Below are 17,786 nucleotides of genomic sequence, written 5' to 3' on the forward strand. Positions count from 1 at the left end.
TGTGCGACCCGCAGAGCCGGCGGCGACCGAGCCCGCACGGGGCCGGGGCCGGGGCCGTCGGGGGACTTTCCGTCATCGCTCGGAAACTCTCCGAAGCCCTTCGAGGTGCCGCCCCAGGGGAAAGGCGAACGGGACCACCTCGGCCGGTCCCCTCGCTCCCCACCGCCCGCGGCACCCCGCCGGGCCGGCGGGGCTGTTAGCCGTTGGCGGCCGTTAGCCGCGGCGGGCGGGGCGGGCGCGGGTGCTGCCCCCCGGGGGGGCGCTGAGGAGGGAGGAGAGGGAAGGGAAGGGAAGGCTGCGGGCGGCGGGGGATCCCCGGCGCTGCTGGAGGTGGCAGCGCCGCTGCCTGGCGGGGGACGACGGGAACCGGCCGGGGTGCGTGGGTGGGGGTGGGGGTGTGTGTCTGTGTGTGCGCGCGTCCCGCAAGTCCTCGGTCACGGTCCGTGACTTCAGTGCGCCGCCACGGAGCCCGGCCGGGCGCTCCCGCCCCAGCCGCTGATGCCCGGGGCAGGGCAGCCGCCGGCGATGCTGTGCTGCATGCCCGGCGTGGCTTTCGTCCCCGCTTTGCTCGTCAGCTGGTCCTCGGCCGCCTTCATCATCTCCTATGTGACCGCCGTGCTGGCGGGCCACGTCGAGCCCCTCGTCCCCTACATCAGGTGAGGCAGGGGCGGCGGTGGGAGCGGCTGAGGTGCCGGCGGGGCGCGGGGGGTGGCGCCCGGGCTGTGAGGTGGCGGCTTAGCCGGGAGGTGCTGAGGGGCCCCCTCGCCGCCGGCTCCGCGGGTCCTTCCCCCCGCGGCTGGGGCCGAGCCCCCGGCGCGGGTGTGGGGCTCCCCGGAGGAAGGAGAGGCAGCGGTGGCGGGGCCTCCCCGTGAGGGGAGGCAGAGCAGGGGCCCGCTGTGCGCTCCTGTCACCCATCACACCTCTGGCGCCCAGCCCTCTCCGAGAGCCTCAGGACCCCAACGCTGATGGACGTGGTAGAAAGGACCTGAAAGAGTTACCTGCTGGAGCCAAAGAGCGCTGCAGGCCCGATCCTAGCAAAACTTAGGGTCACTGCCCTGGAGTCAGTGGTGGAAATGTAATTTCGTTTTTGTAACTCCAGAACTTGGGCAAACTGCACCGGGTAGTGACAGGACTTGAAGCCCTACAATAGCTTTTGTAGGACACACACTCCCACAAACATGCATGATTAAGATTTCAGCATAGGAACAGTGAGTGTAAAAGGCTCCCTGAGAGATGAGTGGCATCTCTTTTCTATAGCCTAAGTCATTTAAGGCCAATTCTGTATAAATCATTGTATATACATTGCTTATGTTAACATTTAAATCTGAGCTGTGAAATTGCTAGTATTTAGCTCTTACAGATTAAAGGTAAGCCAGAAATCCAAGAGTGGTCTCTGATATATACAAGATCTAAAAAAGACTTTCAAAGACATCTTTCAAGATACATCTAGACCTAATTCCTTGAAGGACTTTTAGGATGTGCGTAATTTCAGAAGACTGCTAACTTCATTTGTACATACACATAAATCTGACTGAAAATTAGGGTCTGTCATCATAAGCAAGTAAGATGGTGCAAATGACACCGCAACCCACAAGAAAGTTGAGCTTCATTCAAATTGAGCCAAAGAAAATTGGGCTTCATGCTTACGTTAGCAAAACTTTTTAAGATTATCTGCCCAAATCTGGACTCAACTCTTGGAAAGCCTTGTGCTTGTACATGCACAAACACTCTGCTGCCTTAACAATTGTGGTTATACTCATGCTCTTCCTTGATTACATACACAGTTTTACTGACACAAAAGCACTTGTAACCAGTGCAATTTATCCATTATTAAGCAAGAAAAATAAACTGTTTGATATAACTGTGTCCATGCTCAGTACATGGTTTGTGCTCAGAAGGATTTTGAGGTCTTGTAGTAAGAAATTTGCCAAATGGTGTTTCTTAGGTTGAAGCCATGTCCTTGAATAAAATACATGAGAGAACAGGACCTTTTTTTTTTCTGTATAATTGTGTTTGCAGTCAAGTTCTTGACAGCCCAGATATCTCAATTGTAAGTGTCATTCTTTTTGAAGAGGTAAACCAAACGTACAAGTCACAACTCTGATGAATGTATCACAGCTGCCATAGTTATATCAATCTAACTGAACACCTCAGTGAAAAAAACATTCTTATCTTTTAACTAAGGAATTACAATAAATGTCCACATACTCTAAAAAATGCAATACGTATGAGGCTGTGTCAGTGATTAAAAAAACACCGAACCCACTCACATTTCAGGCCCCCTGCATTTGCTAGTAAAGTTTTTTAAAAGACAGATGTCTTGTTTATTTTACATCCTTTTAACACAACATTTGGACTAAGGATATACATTGACTGATGGTGAACAATCTGTAATAATTCTAAAGGTACATGATCTGAGCATATGATCTTCGCAGAAGATGCACTTGGGAGTAATATGATGATTCCTTCTACGCAGTCAGGACAATAGTCATGCAAAAGTTCATGTTCTTATTTTTGCAGGTCATTCCTTTAGCCTAACAAGCTGAATCATGGGATTAAGAATGTGATTTAGTGAAACTTAGAGTGATAAAAAAGGAAGAGGAAGAATGTTGCAACATTTCAGTTGTGCAATATCTTAAAATGAACTATAAAAATTAAGTAGAGCTTGCATGGGGAAATTCCAGTTACATAAAGGAGAAAAATACTGACAATTTTTAGTTCAACATTCTGTAATTCTTATCTACATTCCTCAAGTACCCTGTGTATGTCTTGAGATAACTTGTTAATTTTATTTGTTTACCATATAACAGCTGTCACAGTGAGAGAAAGAGCACATCTAAATTTGTCATTGAAACTGTGCTAATGTCTCATCAAGTAAACCATATAAATACATTTCTGGGTAGATAAAAATGAATATGATTTTGTGTTTTCTGGCAGCTGAGGCCTAAAAGATGATTAACTTGTGCCCAAATTAGTTATTTTGCTCATACTACTCAAAATCCAAACTAATGTGGATGTGCTGGGGTGGCTGTTTGGTGGTTTGAATTCTCAGTGAAAGAGTAAAGGGAATTTCCCTTAAGGTATTTGCTGCCAATTAGTACCTCTGGATCAGTCAGGATCCCTGTAGGCAGAATATAATCTTCCCACTTTAAAAATTTGAGGCTTCAGTGTGGAGAAAAATAGTTTATGGTGGCTATGAAGAAAATATTATGATGAATCTTCTGGCTCTAAAATATTTATTCCCTGTTTCCTCTACCTTCTTGTCTTTCCACTCTTCAGAAGACTGTTTGACTGTTTGTAGAATTCTGCTACATGAGACAGTGACATAAATGCTGTCATTTTCATACCTGGTTCCTCATCTTTTCCGTGGTGGTTGTGCTCACCTATGCACCATTGCAAATAAGTGAGCACATGTTTTTGTTTCATATGTGCCAGTTGCTTTTTTCTTTTTCATGAAAAGAAAGTAACTGTCACAAATACTTTTTTTTTTCCCCCCTTTTTTCCAAAGCAGCAGACCAGAAGTAAACCAAAAATGTACCTAAGTCTTCATTTAGCTTCAGGGATTTTTCAGTGGAAAATATGGCATTAAAAAGATTGTGTCCTTAAAAGTGCAGTGCAGTACTTTGTAAATACATTGTAGATATGATATAGTATTCTTGGTATGAAATTTCTTGAAAGCATACATCTAAGATTATTGAGTGTAAAAATCAACAATAGCAAAATTCACCTATAAGGATTTAGCTTGAGAAAAGCTTTAATTAAAAAATGGAGTTCAGTGCAATTTCAGGTTATTTGGATTGCTTTTATGATGTGAAGTGTTCCAAGAACTTCAAGTGGCTTTCTTTGCATGTGCTGATTCCATTCTCTTCTCACCTAAAGTCCTTCAAAAGCTTTGAAGTGATCACAGTCCTGTACTTAGCATAGAGCAGTTTCTGATTTGCAAAACTCCTTCAAGATTGTCATAAGTGGCCCACTTTTTAAATGGAGTCCTTTGTCATATTAATGAAAACACTCCAGAAACATGAGGAAAAGATGTGAAGTTCAAGGTTAAAAAATGGGCTAAATGAAGCATGGATTAAGATGATTTTTCAGATGTGTCAAACAAAAAAATGAGAGTTACTGTACTTTTTTCATCAATTCCACCATCAAAGAGAAATAAGACTAACACAGAGTACAAGCTGGAGCATGTCTTCAGAAAGCTTTATAACAAGAAAATACAGATGAATACGGATTCTTAATGCCTAAGAAGTTGTAAAAACTTGTCTAAAAGCCTGGTCCAAGCTTTTGTTGTCTGAGAATTTGGAACCAATCTAGTCAAAAGAAATACAAGATTTTTCTCTGTATTTTGCATCAGCTTGTCATAGAAAAGGATTCTCCCTTCACCCTAAGCTTCCTCCCGTTCTTGATAAATCATCTTAGCAACTGATTACACAAATGCTTCTGTAACAGAAGGGGTTTGAGAGCAAACATTAATTTCTAAAAAAACTAAATCTTTTGATATGGTCATACTCTTCTGGCTTGAACTTAACAAAATCACAAAATCTGTAAGAATGATTGCTTATGTAGAGAGTGCTTTCTCTTTTGGGTGTTAAGAGCACAGGCATTCATGCTGAGCACCTGTCATTTTGGCTGCACTCAGTGGTAGGTTCAGAAGTTTAGCACTGAAAACTAATCCAGCCTCACCGTTGGAATGAATAGTATTCATCGTCTTGAATCACATAAAAAAAATCTCTAGCTAGTACCTACTTGTCCCATCATACACCTAAGAGAAAATTTTGTTCTCAGAATCTTTGCTCTGTTTCCACTGAACTTTGACATTAGCTAAAATCCTTACGTCTTTACATTTCTGACAGTAGTGTTCCTTGGGTGCCTCTGTTTACACACACAATCGTGCCTCTTGGTACTGCTGAGTAACTGAAAACTCAGCTCACACCCAAATTATGTAAGGATTTATGAGCTACATGTTTTCCATTGGCTTGACTAACAGAGCCTGATCGAATAGATATCAACTGGTTGAATGTTAGACAAGAAAACATAGTGCAAAGAGGTGACGGCATCGCAGTATTCTTTCAACAGAGCACTCACCTTGTATAAAGAGTCCTGCTTGGGGGAACTTGAACCCACATACTCCCAGGAATATGTCCTTCCTGTGAGGAAAGGGCATTCTCTGGCGTGGGTGTTTGCACATATGTAGGGAAAAGAGGGAAAAGGATTCTATGATCAAAGTATTCAATTTTCTACATAACATATATTTTGTATATATGTTGTTTTTCATATATATATATATATATATGCTTGTATGTATGTGTATAAATTCTGTAGATATTCTCATGCTCATGCTCCATCTGTCTGTCCCAGTGAACTTCTAATTATCCCCTGTAAGGGTGAATTCCTTCAGTGGAAGAGACTTATAACACCTAGGCTTAGAGTACTCTTAAGCTGTATCTACATTAGTAAATTAAACAGTGCCTAGGAACATTCCCGGGCATTGGAATGCAATTGCTCTCCTGGGGTAAAGTCCTTTCAAACATATCAGGAAATTAAGCCCAGTTCTCTCACATCTTAGGATACTGAACGCCATTAGATATGTTTTACTCTATCATGGTGTTAATTTAGCAGATAAAAGAAATGTTATTTCTAAAATGTCATTTATGTAATCATTTATGTCATTCAGGAGTAAAGTATTGCTCTGTCACATCTCTGCATATTGCATACAGAAAAGAAAGAAATACAGTTCAAACAGTATGCTCTAAAAATACTATTTCTTTCTAAAAAGAAAGATTCAGTACTACAAATGGAGCTTAAGCGTGCAGCAGACAACATTCCAATTTATGTGTTTAAATGTCTTACGCACATAGCAGCAGTTCACACAAGTTACATTTCTCTTGGGGTTTCATGTGTACATCATCTCATTTATGTTTCACGGATCTCAATTAACTTTTAATTTCTTTCTCTTCCTGCTTTAGTGACACTGGAACTAAACCTCCGGAGAGTGGTATCTTTGGTTTTATGATTAATATTTCAGCACTTTTAGGTACGTATAAGATACTTGGTTTGAACACAGCAAAGAAATGAAAACTAGTGAAAGCTGTCTGCTTACATTGCAGTCCATACAATATTCTGCAGAAAAAGTACTCCACAGTCAAGTGGTACAATCAGGTAGATGGAAGTAGTATCTAGAGGGCCAGGTCCTTAGGCTCAGTGAGTGCAGGCTTAGAGGCACTTCTGTCTCTTAAGAGCACCTCATCAGTGCAAAGTAGTCAATGCAGCTGGAAATAAAAAGTGGAAGAAAGATGCATTAATTACTTTGCAAAAAGTGTATCTGATGTAGGGAGACAGTAGGCTCTAGGATGCTGCAGCAAAGGGAAGAACAGTGTTGAAGCAACACCTGGTTTCCTCTGCAAGATCCCTACTCCTCTACAAAATGTCTGCTGGTCTTGAATCAAGAAGTTTGGCATTTTCTATTCACCTCTAGGGGATGGAGGATCAAAAGCTGTGTACCTCTGTATACATGTAGTCCATGGGGGGGGTTGGAACTAGATGATCTTTAAGGTCCCTTCCAACCCAAACCATTCTACAATTCTATGATTGTATAAAAAAATCACCTATTTTACCTTTTCTAAGAGCCTCATTCAGTCACACTACCTTGGTGTATTTCATAGTGCCTGGACAAAGTTACACGATTTATTTTTCCAACTGTAGATAGACTGAAACTATGTTCTATGTTACTGAACTGTGGAATCCAGTCTACAGCTTATTATATCCTGATGAACCATGATCTTCTAATTCAGTAGAGATGTTTGTCAGGAGTGAACTGCATATTGGGGTCATGTAGGCTGGACTAAAATCTGTGTGTAGTGGTTTGGGGATGCTGTTGTACTAAAGAGCAGCCAGAATTGTCCCAAAAGCTTTGAAAATGTTTTCTGGATACATAGCTAGTTATATTTTTTTTTTCTGTTTACACTATACAAAAATGTATTAATTCTTCAGGGCATCCATTATAAGGAGATGTAGTTCTGATATAGGACTGCGTATCAGGGCAGAATAAATTGTCCCACTTCTAGCTTATGGTTCATCTCCATGTAACATCTATTCCTAATGTGGAATGCCAGTGCCTCTGTGCCTAAATTAGTGTTTTTGTTGAAGTGATGTGCAGTTATTTCTAGATAGCATTAATGCGCAATGCTAAGACTAAGATAATGTTAAGACAGTTCTATCTGAAAGTAATACATCTGAAATTCACTACCTGTCTTCTTCATCCCAGTAGAGTTAAAGGCAGTATTATTTATTGCATTATGCTTATAATTTTATTCTGTATGCTAATGTGTTACAGAGCAAGGTGTTATAACCTAAACAATACATGACCATTGAACAAAGTATGTATTTTTTGTTTTTCAGGTGTAATTACAATGTACATCAGATATTTATTAATAGAGAAGCAAAATGAGTCATCACACTTTGTTAGGTCTTCGTGCAACATGTTTTCGTTGTGTATTGGATTGATGGGCTGTATTGGAATGGGTATAGTTGCAGCTTTTCAGGTATGACCATACGGTTCATATCATAAATTAAACTAAAGTTGTTTTACCAGTTAAAAAACCAAATAGATAAGAGTGGTTAACATTGTCCCAGTGTGGATACTTGGCAAATGGAGTAAGAATGTCTTTCTTGCTCCTGCCTTTTTTCAGTAGCTTTAAAAAGACTGATTTGCTTTCTCCCTATATATTACATTTTTTGCTTGTACAGTTATGTCAGTAAGGGATTTTGTGTGTGCTTGTCTTGTAACGTGTCTGTACTAGAAAACAACTTAATATAGATGCTTTTGTTGTAAAATTTTTACTATGAAAATTTTGCTGTTAAAAAGCTTTGCTATTCGCAGTTTAGTTCGCTTACAGTCAGATAGGGCAGAATATGTCAGACTAGCAAAAGCACCTGTATTTTTACCTGAATGATGGCACGCACACTAGCAGCATTTTTTACAGAATAAACTAGACTTATCTGGCAGGTTAGAACATTGAGCACAATATTAGCCCATTGCTTTGAGTCTGTAAGAGATGGCATAACAACATATTAAGTCTGTTGATAGAGACATGTAGAATTACCACTTACTTTGCCAGAAAGGATAAGACATCTCATTATAAATCAAAGAAGTCCAGCCCTCAGTTTCTGAAAGAAAATTTAACAGAGAGGAAAAATATTGAAACAGGTTATTCTTTTCAGCTTTTCTAGTGAGGAAGTGTGTAATAAGGTAGATTCTGACACAAAGAAGTATTAGAACAATTGCACTGAAAACTGCAGCTGAGAATCAAGTCAAGTTTAATTGGCAGGTAGTTTGAGATATTGCCTTTAAATCTGTGGAAACAGCTGAATTATTTCTTTTAAAGGATGGCCTGCCTTGGGGAACATTTTTGGTAAATACTGTTGTGCTCATATAGTAACCTGACAACATACAGATAAATTGAAAATAAAGATTACCAGGGCTTCAGCAGCCAATAAAATTTTGCATGTAATTGACATGGTATTTTCAGACAAAAAACTCTGCCTTAGATTGATATCTTGCTCTTTTTAGTTTTACCTCCAGGCAGTGAGTGTGGATTGCAAACGCTGCACTCTGTTCTAAGCATGCTATTCTACTTTTAAACATCTGTGCTCTTATTGATTAGATTTATATGTGGCACAAAAAAAAAGTTAGATGATGGGGAACAGTGTTCCTTGACTGAAATAGAAAACAAACTCAGCTTCAATAAGGAAAAGACAAATCAGGAATGCAAAATAATTTGGTAGAGTCAGGGAAGCAGAAACTTTGATCCTAAAGTTTCTGAAGGGGTCCCTTGACAATTATAACATTGGTTCTTATCTAATCTCTATTGTCTCTCATTGCCTGCTTATAAACTCCTTCCTCACCTAATTTCTCTTTCCTCTGCTTTGCCCTTGCTTTCCATGTTAAGTGCAGTTTGTAGGAAGGGTTCAGAACACAGTAAGGATCTAATCTAGATAAGGATCTGATCTAGCAGGTTTTTGAGCATGCTTAATTGCCCAGGAAGATGGAAATGGTGGCTTGCAAGTCTTTGGTCTTTTAACTGTATAGTGTACAGCTAGTGACCGGTACACTCTTATCCCCATTTACCAGTAGACTAACTGAGACATGAAGAGGCTGTGAGATTTGCTCAAGGTCAGGTGATTGTTTCAGGTCAGGAGACCAAAGCAAAGCTGGAATTAGAAGTTATTTCTTCAGCATTCGGTCTAGTCCCTCTAATCTGTGGGTCATGGAGAACATTCACATTCATGTGCACTACCTGTTTTGTTTCTTAACACTTATTTTTCCCCACTAGGTGAGCTAACACCATATCTGAGTACTGTAGTAGAGCTGATTGACACTATTGGGCATCAGTTCATTTTCTCTTTCTCCAAAGCAAAATATTTAGTTTGTTAAAAAGGCCTCGGTGTGACATTATACTGGAAATATTTAAGGTTTGCTTTTATTTACTCAAATCTAGTGCCACTTGTGGTGAGTCTTTTAAGTAGCATAATTCGTCGTAAGGAAATTTTTTTCACCCTTTTTGCTTCAAGGTAAGATATGGTAGGTGGCATGAGGTTTTAATGGTATTGGCGTCTGAACACTTAGCAAAAGTGAGGAACGAGGTGGGAGAAAACACTAGGAGTGTTTTAGTGTACCCTCTAAAAACAAAAGAGTTTCTGAGAAAATAAGTAAGGGTCATGAATAATGTGTTTGTTCTCTGTTTTAAATAACACAATGCTTGAAATACAGAAATGAAAGACAGTGGAGGGTTAGCTTTAAGAAGATAATTGGATATGGAAGGAAAAATCCTGTAGACCTTAATGAATAAGGCAAAGCGAAAACCCAGGTCTTAGCAGGTCTGGTTTTGCCCGTTAGACGTTACAAATGATTAAAAAGAGATCTTCCTGTCTTTGACTAGAAAGCTTAGGAGGCTTAGCATAGCAGATGTAACAACATTTCCCAGGTTCTGTGGGGGTTGACTGTGATAGGCTTTTTTGGGGAAGCTGTGCCAGTTTGATAGGAGCAATCATGAGAGCCATGTTAGAAAAGCTCTGTATCAGGCTAAATGCAAAAGCCAACAGTTACGCTTGCTTAATGCTTTCCACACCAAATCCTGTCATTCCCATATGGAAGGCAAAAAGTGGGACAGAGAAGAAGAAAATGCAAGTATAGATGAGATGCTGCTTAAATACCTGTGTGAGGAACATGCTTTAAAATCTGACAGAACTTAGTACGTCACAGAGAGATTGAAGGAAATGAGTAGAAAGAAATGCACGGGGAAAAAGAATTTAAAAGAGCATGTGGATGTATCACCATTACAAGACAAAGAAAACAGTGGCCTCCAGGCAGGAAAGATGTTAAAATATGTAATGAAAGGATATAGATGTGTTTTCCTGAATCACTAAAATAGAACGTAGTAGGTCAGATCATAGCACATGTTTTGCTATGCTCTGGTGACAGAAAGGAGCTTTGAAGCTAACTTACCTGTCTGATATTGGATTCCAAGGTGCCATAACTTTGTAATTTTTTGAAACATTTAGAATACAATAATTTCTCTGGAATCTTCATCTGTTTTTTTACTGGATATTCTACTTGTTTGTGTTTTAAAGGAGAGAATCTTCCATAGGTAGGGTGTTACAAAAATATAGGCCACATATAGTGATACTGGAATTTTATACACACTTTCACCTGTTGCGGAACTTGAATAAAAGTGGCTGATGATGTGGGGAAGAGTAAGAGGGCTGAATAATTTAAGAGACTGGCAGTGTAACACCTTCATATCAAGAGCTTATTTTAGGTAACACTTTTTTTTTTAAATATATAACTAATTTTCTGCTGACTTATTTCCTGGAGCCTTGTGGCTGGCCACCGGAGGCTTGGGCGATGGAGCTATAGCAGTCACTATTTAGAACAGCTCCCATGAAACTTTACCATTAGTTAGACTATGGCCGCACAAACTCAGATTAGACTTTCAATGCAAAGGGATGAAAATCTTTGGCAAGGTAAAAGGAAAAAGGAGGTATAGGAACCTCTTAAGAAAAACACAAGCCAGTTCCTGTTTGTGGAAACATTATTTGGTAATAGACCAACTGTTGAACAGCACTAAAATTGATCTATGCTTTTATGTGAACATGGGAAAGGACTCTGACCTGGTGGCTTTGGACATGGTTAGTTTACCTCTGTGAGCTCTCTTTCTCCATTTTCTTTCATCTTCCCTGTGTAGACTGTTGGGAGAAGGGACTGTTTCTCACTGCTCGTATGTGCCCAGCATAATGTGGCTACTGTCTTCTCAAGGCTCATTGATTCCTACCACTGTACAAATAGTAGCAGCTAACCATTATGCTGATTCTCTTTCCAGGAGCTGTCTGTTCCCAGTGTCCATGACATAGGAGCTTTGGTGGCATTTGGCTCGGGTGTTGTATACATTACACTTCAGTCTATAATCTCTTACAAGTCCTGTCCACAATGGAACACTTACTTTGTGTGTCACATAAGGATGGCCATATCTGTAATATCATGCATTGCTTTCATTCCCAGTATCCTTTATGGTGTATCCCACGGTGTTCCCTTTATGCATTCATGACTTTCCTTTTAAGTTAAGCCATTGCTGATAAAGGATGAAAATGAAGTTACAATCTTTGCTTAGGGCGCTCTAATATTTCTGCTATAATAATGCATATAGCATGACAAGACACCGTTCATAGCATAAAGATGAGTTTCAGGGTCTTCTAAAAAGTTGTATCTCTTCCTTCAGTGGTCTATTTAAATCTAATGCCCCAATGTTCTTCATAGGATCATATGATAATAGAGCTAGATCAATTTTCCAACCTCCTTCATTTGAAGGAGGGTACAGAGAAAGGCCTTCAAAAGGGGGCCACTACCTCTAAAATGAACCTAACACACGGACATATAAAATACAGTTAGCATACACAAGATTTCCTTCAAGCCTAAGCAGATGCTTTTGATCATGTTGGTTGGTGCTTGGCTTAACTAGATGCCTCCCCTAGAAACACACTCAACACACTTACTGGCTTTTCCCACAGCCTGCTGAAATTAGAGTCATCCCATTGATTTTATTGGTCTTTAGGTGATCTGCCAGTGTTGAAAAGTGGTTGCAGCAGATCATTGCATCAGCCAGCCAGCTACAGCCTGCTTTTGGTTTCAGCAGCTGTGAAAGGGCTTTTAAAGAGGACCCCAGTCCTGAGAGAAAGTTGTACAAATATATCAAGGCACCTATTGTGGACGAATGGGAACCAACATGGCTCCCCTTCCAACAATGTGGGACTCTACTCCCACAGTTCTCAATCATGAATGTGATCTAAGTTTTGGACTGTCTTTCCTTACCCTCTGTACTTTGGAAGAAGCCACAGAAGCCTTTATTTGTGCAGAAATTTGTTTTGATTGCTGCTATCCGTTACCGTTCAATAATGTGTTTCATTTACTTGTCTTCTTAATACTTTGATTTGATACTCTGGTTGTTCAGGATCTCCTGTGTTACAGAAGGGGGAGATGGGGTCTTTTTTTGTAAGCAGACATTTTCACTATTACTCACTAAACTTTTACAGTTTCCTTTACACTGTGTTTTCCCCAGTGATTGTGTTTGCTTCACAAATTTCCATGACAAAAATTCATTGGACTTCAGGTGAAAAGGTAAAATCTCATTAGGTAAACAACTCACCCTGTATCATATTATTTGAGGTATGCTTTTATGTTTATTTAAAAGTGTATAGCATTACAAACACTTCAGAGACTTTAAATAGTACATTATCATGAACAGAGTTGTGAAATCTCACCGATTTGTGCAGTTCTGGTTTCCAGTTATTTCTTCATTAGAAAACTGTCTGCAGCTTGGGAAGAAAACTTGTCACGGATGGGTCAATCTTCAGAGAGTTAGACTTTCATTTTAACCAAGCATTTGAAACTTACCCATAGCAGTGAGTTGTTGTACTTCCTTTTATAGTCACATTTCTTGAAAATGAACTTCACATACGAAACAAAAGTGGAACAATTTGATTCTGAAGTTTTTGAAGTTTTTTACAACATTGGTTTTTTCAGCTTTTTCAACATTCTTTATTAAATAGTCTTTACTATTGTGATAAACATTGCGGGTCTGACCTGAACCATACTAAAGTCAATATCAGGTATTTGAACTGATTTCAGTGTTCTCAGAATGATAATTATGAAAGGTAAGTTTTCTTTTTGGACAAACTTTGCCACATGGAGCTATTCAAAAAACACATTAAATAATGCAGAGAGTGTATCCTGCTTGAAGAGCTTAATAAAAGCAAACTTGGCAAATGTACTTCAGACAGTGGCAAGGCCGCTGTGAGATAAATCTTCACAAGTTAGATAATTTTAGTAATATCTACCTCTTGAGGTTTTTTTTTTTTATTTGAGATGCAACGATGAGAAAATGTTTTTACTGAAGCAGATTTGTTGACGGCATGTTAAGGAACACTTTACATTCTGTTTGTGTCATATTACATACTTTTTCTATGATGGTCTACTTAAAAACAAAGGTCTTGTCAGGAACTGTTGTACAAGGGTAGCCCTCCATTTTAAAACATCATGAGAATTTACTGTAAGGGATAGTACTACTGAACTCAGTGGCTCTGAGTAAAAGTTTTGAATATGGGCGCTTTGGTATCCATCACATAAGAACTAAATATTTTCAGGTGCAAATTATGTTCAAGCTATGTTTTTGTCTTGTGCTAATTGTAGTTTTCTCGTACTATATTTTATGTTAGTGCACAAGACGTTGCTTAATGGAACATATGCAACCTTGATAAATACACTTACCATTCTGTAAAAACTAATCTGAATTGACTTTTATACAACAGGGTATTGGGATGATGAGTCATAAGTCTTAGAATATTTGCTGACTTTACAGAAGGAAATGTCTGTTTTTCTAGCATTCCACAGTTCTTTTGTTTGTTTTATCTGAAAATTTATTTTATGTCTCATTTCATCAGGATTATACTTATCATTTTGTGAGTGCGATCTGTGAATGGACGGTGGCCTTTGGTTTTATCTTCTTCTTTTTAACGTTCATTAGAGATTTTCAGGTTGGTATCTACGTATTTTAGCAGTGACTAAGAAGTGCTATGAATTGCGTAACAACAAATGCAATAGAAAATTACCATTTTTTGTCTCAGCTAGATATACCAAAGCTATACAGAAACAAATTTTGTCAGTCACAGAAGTGATTTCTGTCTACCTAATGAATATTTTTCCCCTGGGTTTTAAAACATAAAAATTAGTTTAATATTTTAATAGGTGTCTGGTCTTGAAAATTATTCAGTAAATTAATTTCTTCTAATTTACCAATCTTTTTGTAGAAAAAGGCGCTCTAAGGGTGGTGACATAATACTAAAATAAATGATGCAATTAAAACTGCATTTCTTTCTACCTGAGCGATTTTATATAATAGTCCAATGCATTTCAATCATAGATTTTTCCTTTCTTTTTGAAAATTTCACATTTTGATATACGTTCCCTCACAATGCAAAGAATATCAAATACTTTTTGAAAAGTATTGACATGAAAACCTTCTGGTTTGGGTAGCTGGATCTGGTGATGCATCAAGCCTGACTTTAAGGAAGAGAAAATATTAGATTAGGTAAAAAGAAAACACTTTATATGATTTGTGAAAGGCATGACTTGAACTTACTTTCACAAGCTTTGCCTCTTTGCCTTACCAACTCTTGTTGTTTACACAGCGTGTCCTAGCTGCTGTCCTAGTGTTTCATGGGGTTTTTGTTTGGTACAGGGATACAAAATGCTGAAAATACCAATGTGTGAGGCTTAACTTGGCAAAAGAACTTGTAAAAAAAAAAACCAACATTGCTTATGGCAAGTGCCTTGTGGAGATTTGAGGACAAAGCCTCCTGTATACTACTGTAGATGTTAGGAGGATCATGGCCTCCTTATCCTTCTCAGACTTCTGGATGTTTGTTTTTCCCATAAAATAGTTGGATCTTTGCAAGACTGGAGTAGAGACCTTAAGATAGAAAAGACTGAGAACTGCTGCTTTATACCATAATTACAAAGATGAACTAACTCAGTTTTAATCACTGTAGATGTTATACCCCATACGTAGGTCTTTCATATATACCATTGCCTCACACAAGTCCCAGAAAGTCGAAAACTAGATCCAAGCACTTGCGTAACTGTAGAACTAATAATCGAGATCACATATGTGAGCTAATTGGTGCTGTAATAAATTGCTGGAAACCATATCCAGAATTTGTGGAGGTGGGAAGGGAGGAAAAATAGTGAGAACCCTCTAAGTCCTCTGGCATAAAACTGAAGTTTGACACCAGATCATGTAAAACTTTGTAATTCATTTACTTGCTGCTTCACTTTTACATGCTTGCTCAGCATGGAAGTGGTTAATACTTATCTATAATCTGTACAGAACTTTCATAAGCATATCCAGAAATAAATTTTCAACTAAGGATTCAGAGTTAACATATATTGCTAACCAATAGCAAACTTTTCTACACCCATTTACTTTTGACTGATAGTACTGAATAGACCATGGCTGTAGGGCTTTCCCTTATTTAAAAAAAAAAAAAAAAAAAAAAGCTAAGTTCTGCAGAACAAAATGCTTTTTAAAAAAAAGTAATTGTTCAGAATCGCACAATGCATTATGTTAAAGGCATGTAATTGTCTTCTAAATCTGACAGAAATATTGAAGTACCATTCAGAAATGCATGCATCATTACATTTACCATTTTGGGCAGGAGGTATTTATTGCTAGTCCATCACTCTTTGATGTCTACATATATGATGGTATCTGTTTTATCAAAAGTCAAAATCTTCCCTTGGAGATACATATTTGCAGACAATGCTGTAGTCCTCAGAGTAGCTAAATGAGTTGATGTCTGCTTCAGATCACAGATCCCAAAGTGTTCAACACTGAAAGTTTAACTATATATAAATATTGTGAACATAATAAATAAAAGAAACTGATGGAATTAAACTAAATAAAAATGCAGACATTTTAAAGTACAGGCTATAAAATAGCATGAAATCCAATGTTAGTGTTTGGCAATGACAGAAGGATTTATTAGATTCTATCCTTTTTTTGTCCTAACCGGTACTCACAGAAAGCCAAACTATTAATTCAGAAAAAACAACCACCAGACTCTAACAAAAATAAGCTGTCTTTTTTTTTTTAATTTCTCACAGTATGTATTTCACTTAAATACATTTTTTTGTTTTATTTCCTTGTACTTTATATCACAGAACTGTAAAATTAATTTATCTTAAGCTGATCTTGTTTTATTTTTCTTTTAGAGAGTTTCTTTAAGGATATCAACAGAAATACATGAAGACTCTTGATAGTGGAGAAAATTATATTTTATATATATGAATATTCTAGGTTTCTTTTTACTTACAGAAAATGTTGCAGAGGGACGGGGATTTTCAAAGTTGTGTAAAGAACCCATGCCATTAACTCCGCAACATCTCTAACAGCATCCACTAAAACATTTTAAAAACTCGCAGCAATGTTCCTGCTACCTTTTTACAATAATTTGTAATTTTTACACTGTTTGATATATTAAAAGTACTGTAATAGAAGCAATCTGTAGAAGCACTTGAAAGTCATTCAAAGACTTTTGATCTCCTCAGCTCTTCCCTTTTGGATATATCCATACTTTTTCATTTGTTATAGTCTGATTAGTAACATTAGTTTTAAACTAGAGAAAGTACACTTTGCAAATAGTTACGAAAGTCTAAAGACAATGGAAAACACTAAGGCCGAATTCCTACTCTGTTAAGTTGCAAGGACTGTGGAGGAAGGTGAGAGCAGAAGTGGGCGTCTTTGTTTTGAGACTAGAAATTTGCAGTTAGTAGATGGCAACTCTATGCTACATGTTTCTGATAGTGGACACTGTATACAAATACAAATCCTAGAAGTTTAAACTATATTGCTTGGAAAATGTTTTCTAATCATCACTGCAATGTATATTGTAAAAGTCTACCCCTTTTTCCCCTTTTTGTACTGCTGGCCATAGGAAGCTTAAAACTGAGGTGGAAATAGAAATTAAATTTACATTTATGCACTATCTACTAAAGAGAAATCTTACTGCAATTTGGTTAATACAAAGCAGAAGTTTTCCAGCCTGTGTTTTAACCTACAATGATGGAATGAAGAGGGCCTCCAAAAAGTCATTAGGATTGAATGGAAAACAAGAAGAGGCACCAGTAGTTCTCAGGTGTTCAGTTGTATGTGTATGAGTATTATATATATATAAAACTGATGAAAAAAAAAATCCTGGAGAGCTTCTGTAGTGAAGATATGGCATATTTGCTGCTATAAACTTACTTCTGTAATGAAAGACTCGGAAAGGAACTAATTGAGAAGTCAGATGTTACAAGTATCTGGAGGCAAAAGGGTCTTTTGTGGACTGATTCACTACCTCCGTTTAGTGCATTAACCACTTGGCTATCAATCGAGTTCTCTGAAAATTACATGTGCCATGGTCTATCACAGTTTATGCAGAAATATTGATGATTTTCATTTGCTAATTTTCCATGAGATAAAACAAATGCGTGTTTTGGAGAGTGATGTCTTAAGACTGGTCATCTGTCGATATTTCCTTTAATGTGTATTTTAAACTGTATTAAATTCAGCTGTTTGACAACTTAAAAGAGTCCACGTTTTCTTTATAAGTGCTTCCAAATAATAATAGGAAAAACGTTTTTCACTGGCAGATTTGCTTTCCACAGTATTCAGGTTATCTTGCAGAGGTTTATA

The 17,786-nt window shown here is 38.3% G+C and overlaps 1 protein-coding gene across 1 annotated transcript; it reads left to right on the forward strand.

The window, feature by feature from the left end:
* The first annotated feature begins 402 nt into the window (after positions 1 to 402).
* DRAM1 (DNA damage regulated autophagy modulator 1) lies at positions 403 to 17,410 on the forward strand. The gene is made up of 7 exons (XM_082308353.1): positions 403 to 656; positions 5,967 to 6,034; positions 7,399 to 7,541; positions 11,379 to 11,556; positions 12,612 to 12,670; positions 13,993 to 14,085; positions 16,322 to 17,410. The coding sequence occupies exons 1-7, from the start codon at positions 499 to 501 to the stop codon at positions 16,364 to 16,366; spliced, it is 744 nt and encodes a 247-aa protein (XP_082164479.1). The 5' UTR covers positions 403 to 498; the 3' UTR covers positions 16,367 to 17,410.
* Positions 17,411 to 17,786: the final 376 nt, after the last annotated feature.

This window comes from Platalea leucorodia, assembly GCF_965183815.1.
Source record: "Platalea leucorodia genome assembly, chromosome: 4".
Taxonomy (NCBI): domain Eukaryota; kingdom Metazoa; phylum Chordata; class Aves; order Pelecaniformes; family Threskiornithidae; genus Platalea; species Platalea leucorodia.

Coding starts and splice junctions, on each gene's coding strand:
- DRAM1 (XM_082308353.1), top strand. CDS start 499: ATGCCCGGGGCAGGGCAGCCGCCGGCGATGCTGTGCTGCATGCCCGGC. Junction 11,557..12,611: donor ATGCATTGCTTTCATTCCCA/GTATCCTTTATG, acceptor TGTTTTCCCCAG/TGATTGTGTTTGCTTCACAA. Junction 14,086..16,321: donor CGTTCATTAGAGATTTTCAG/GTTGGTATCTAC, acceptor TTTTTCTTTTAG/AGAGTTTCTTTAAGGATATC.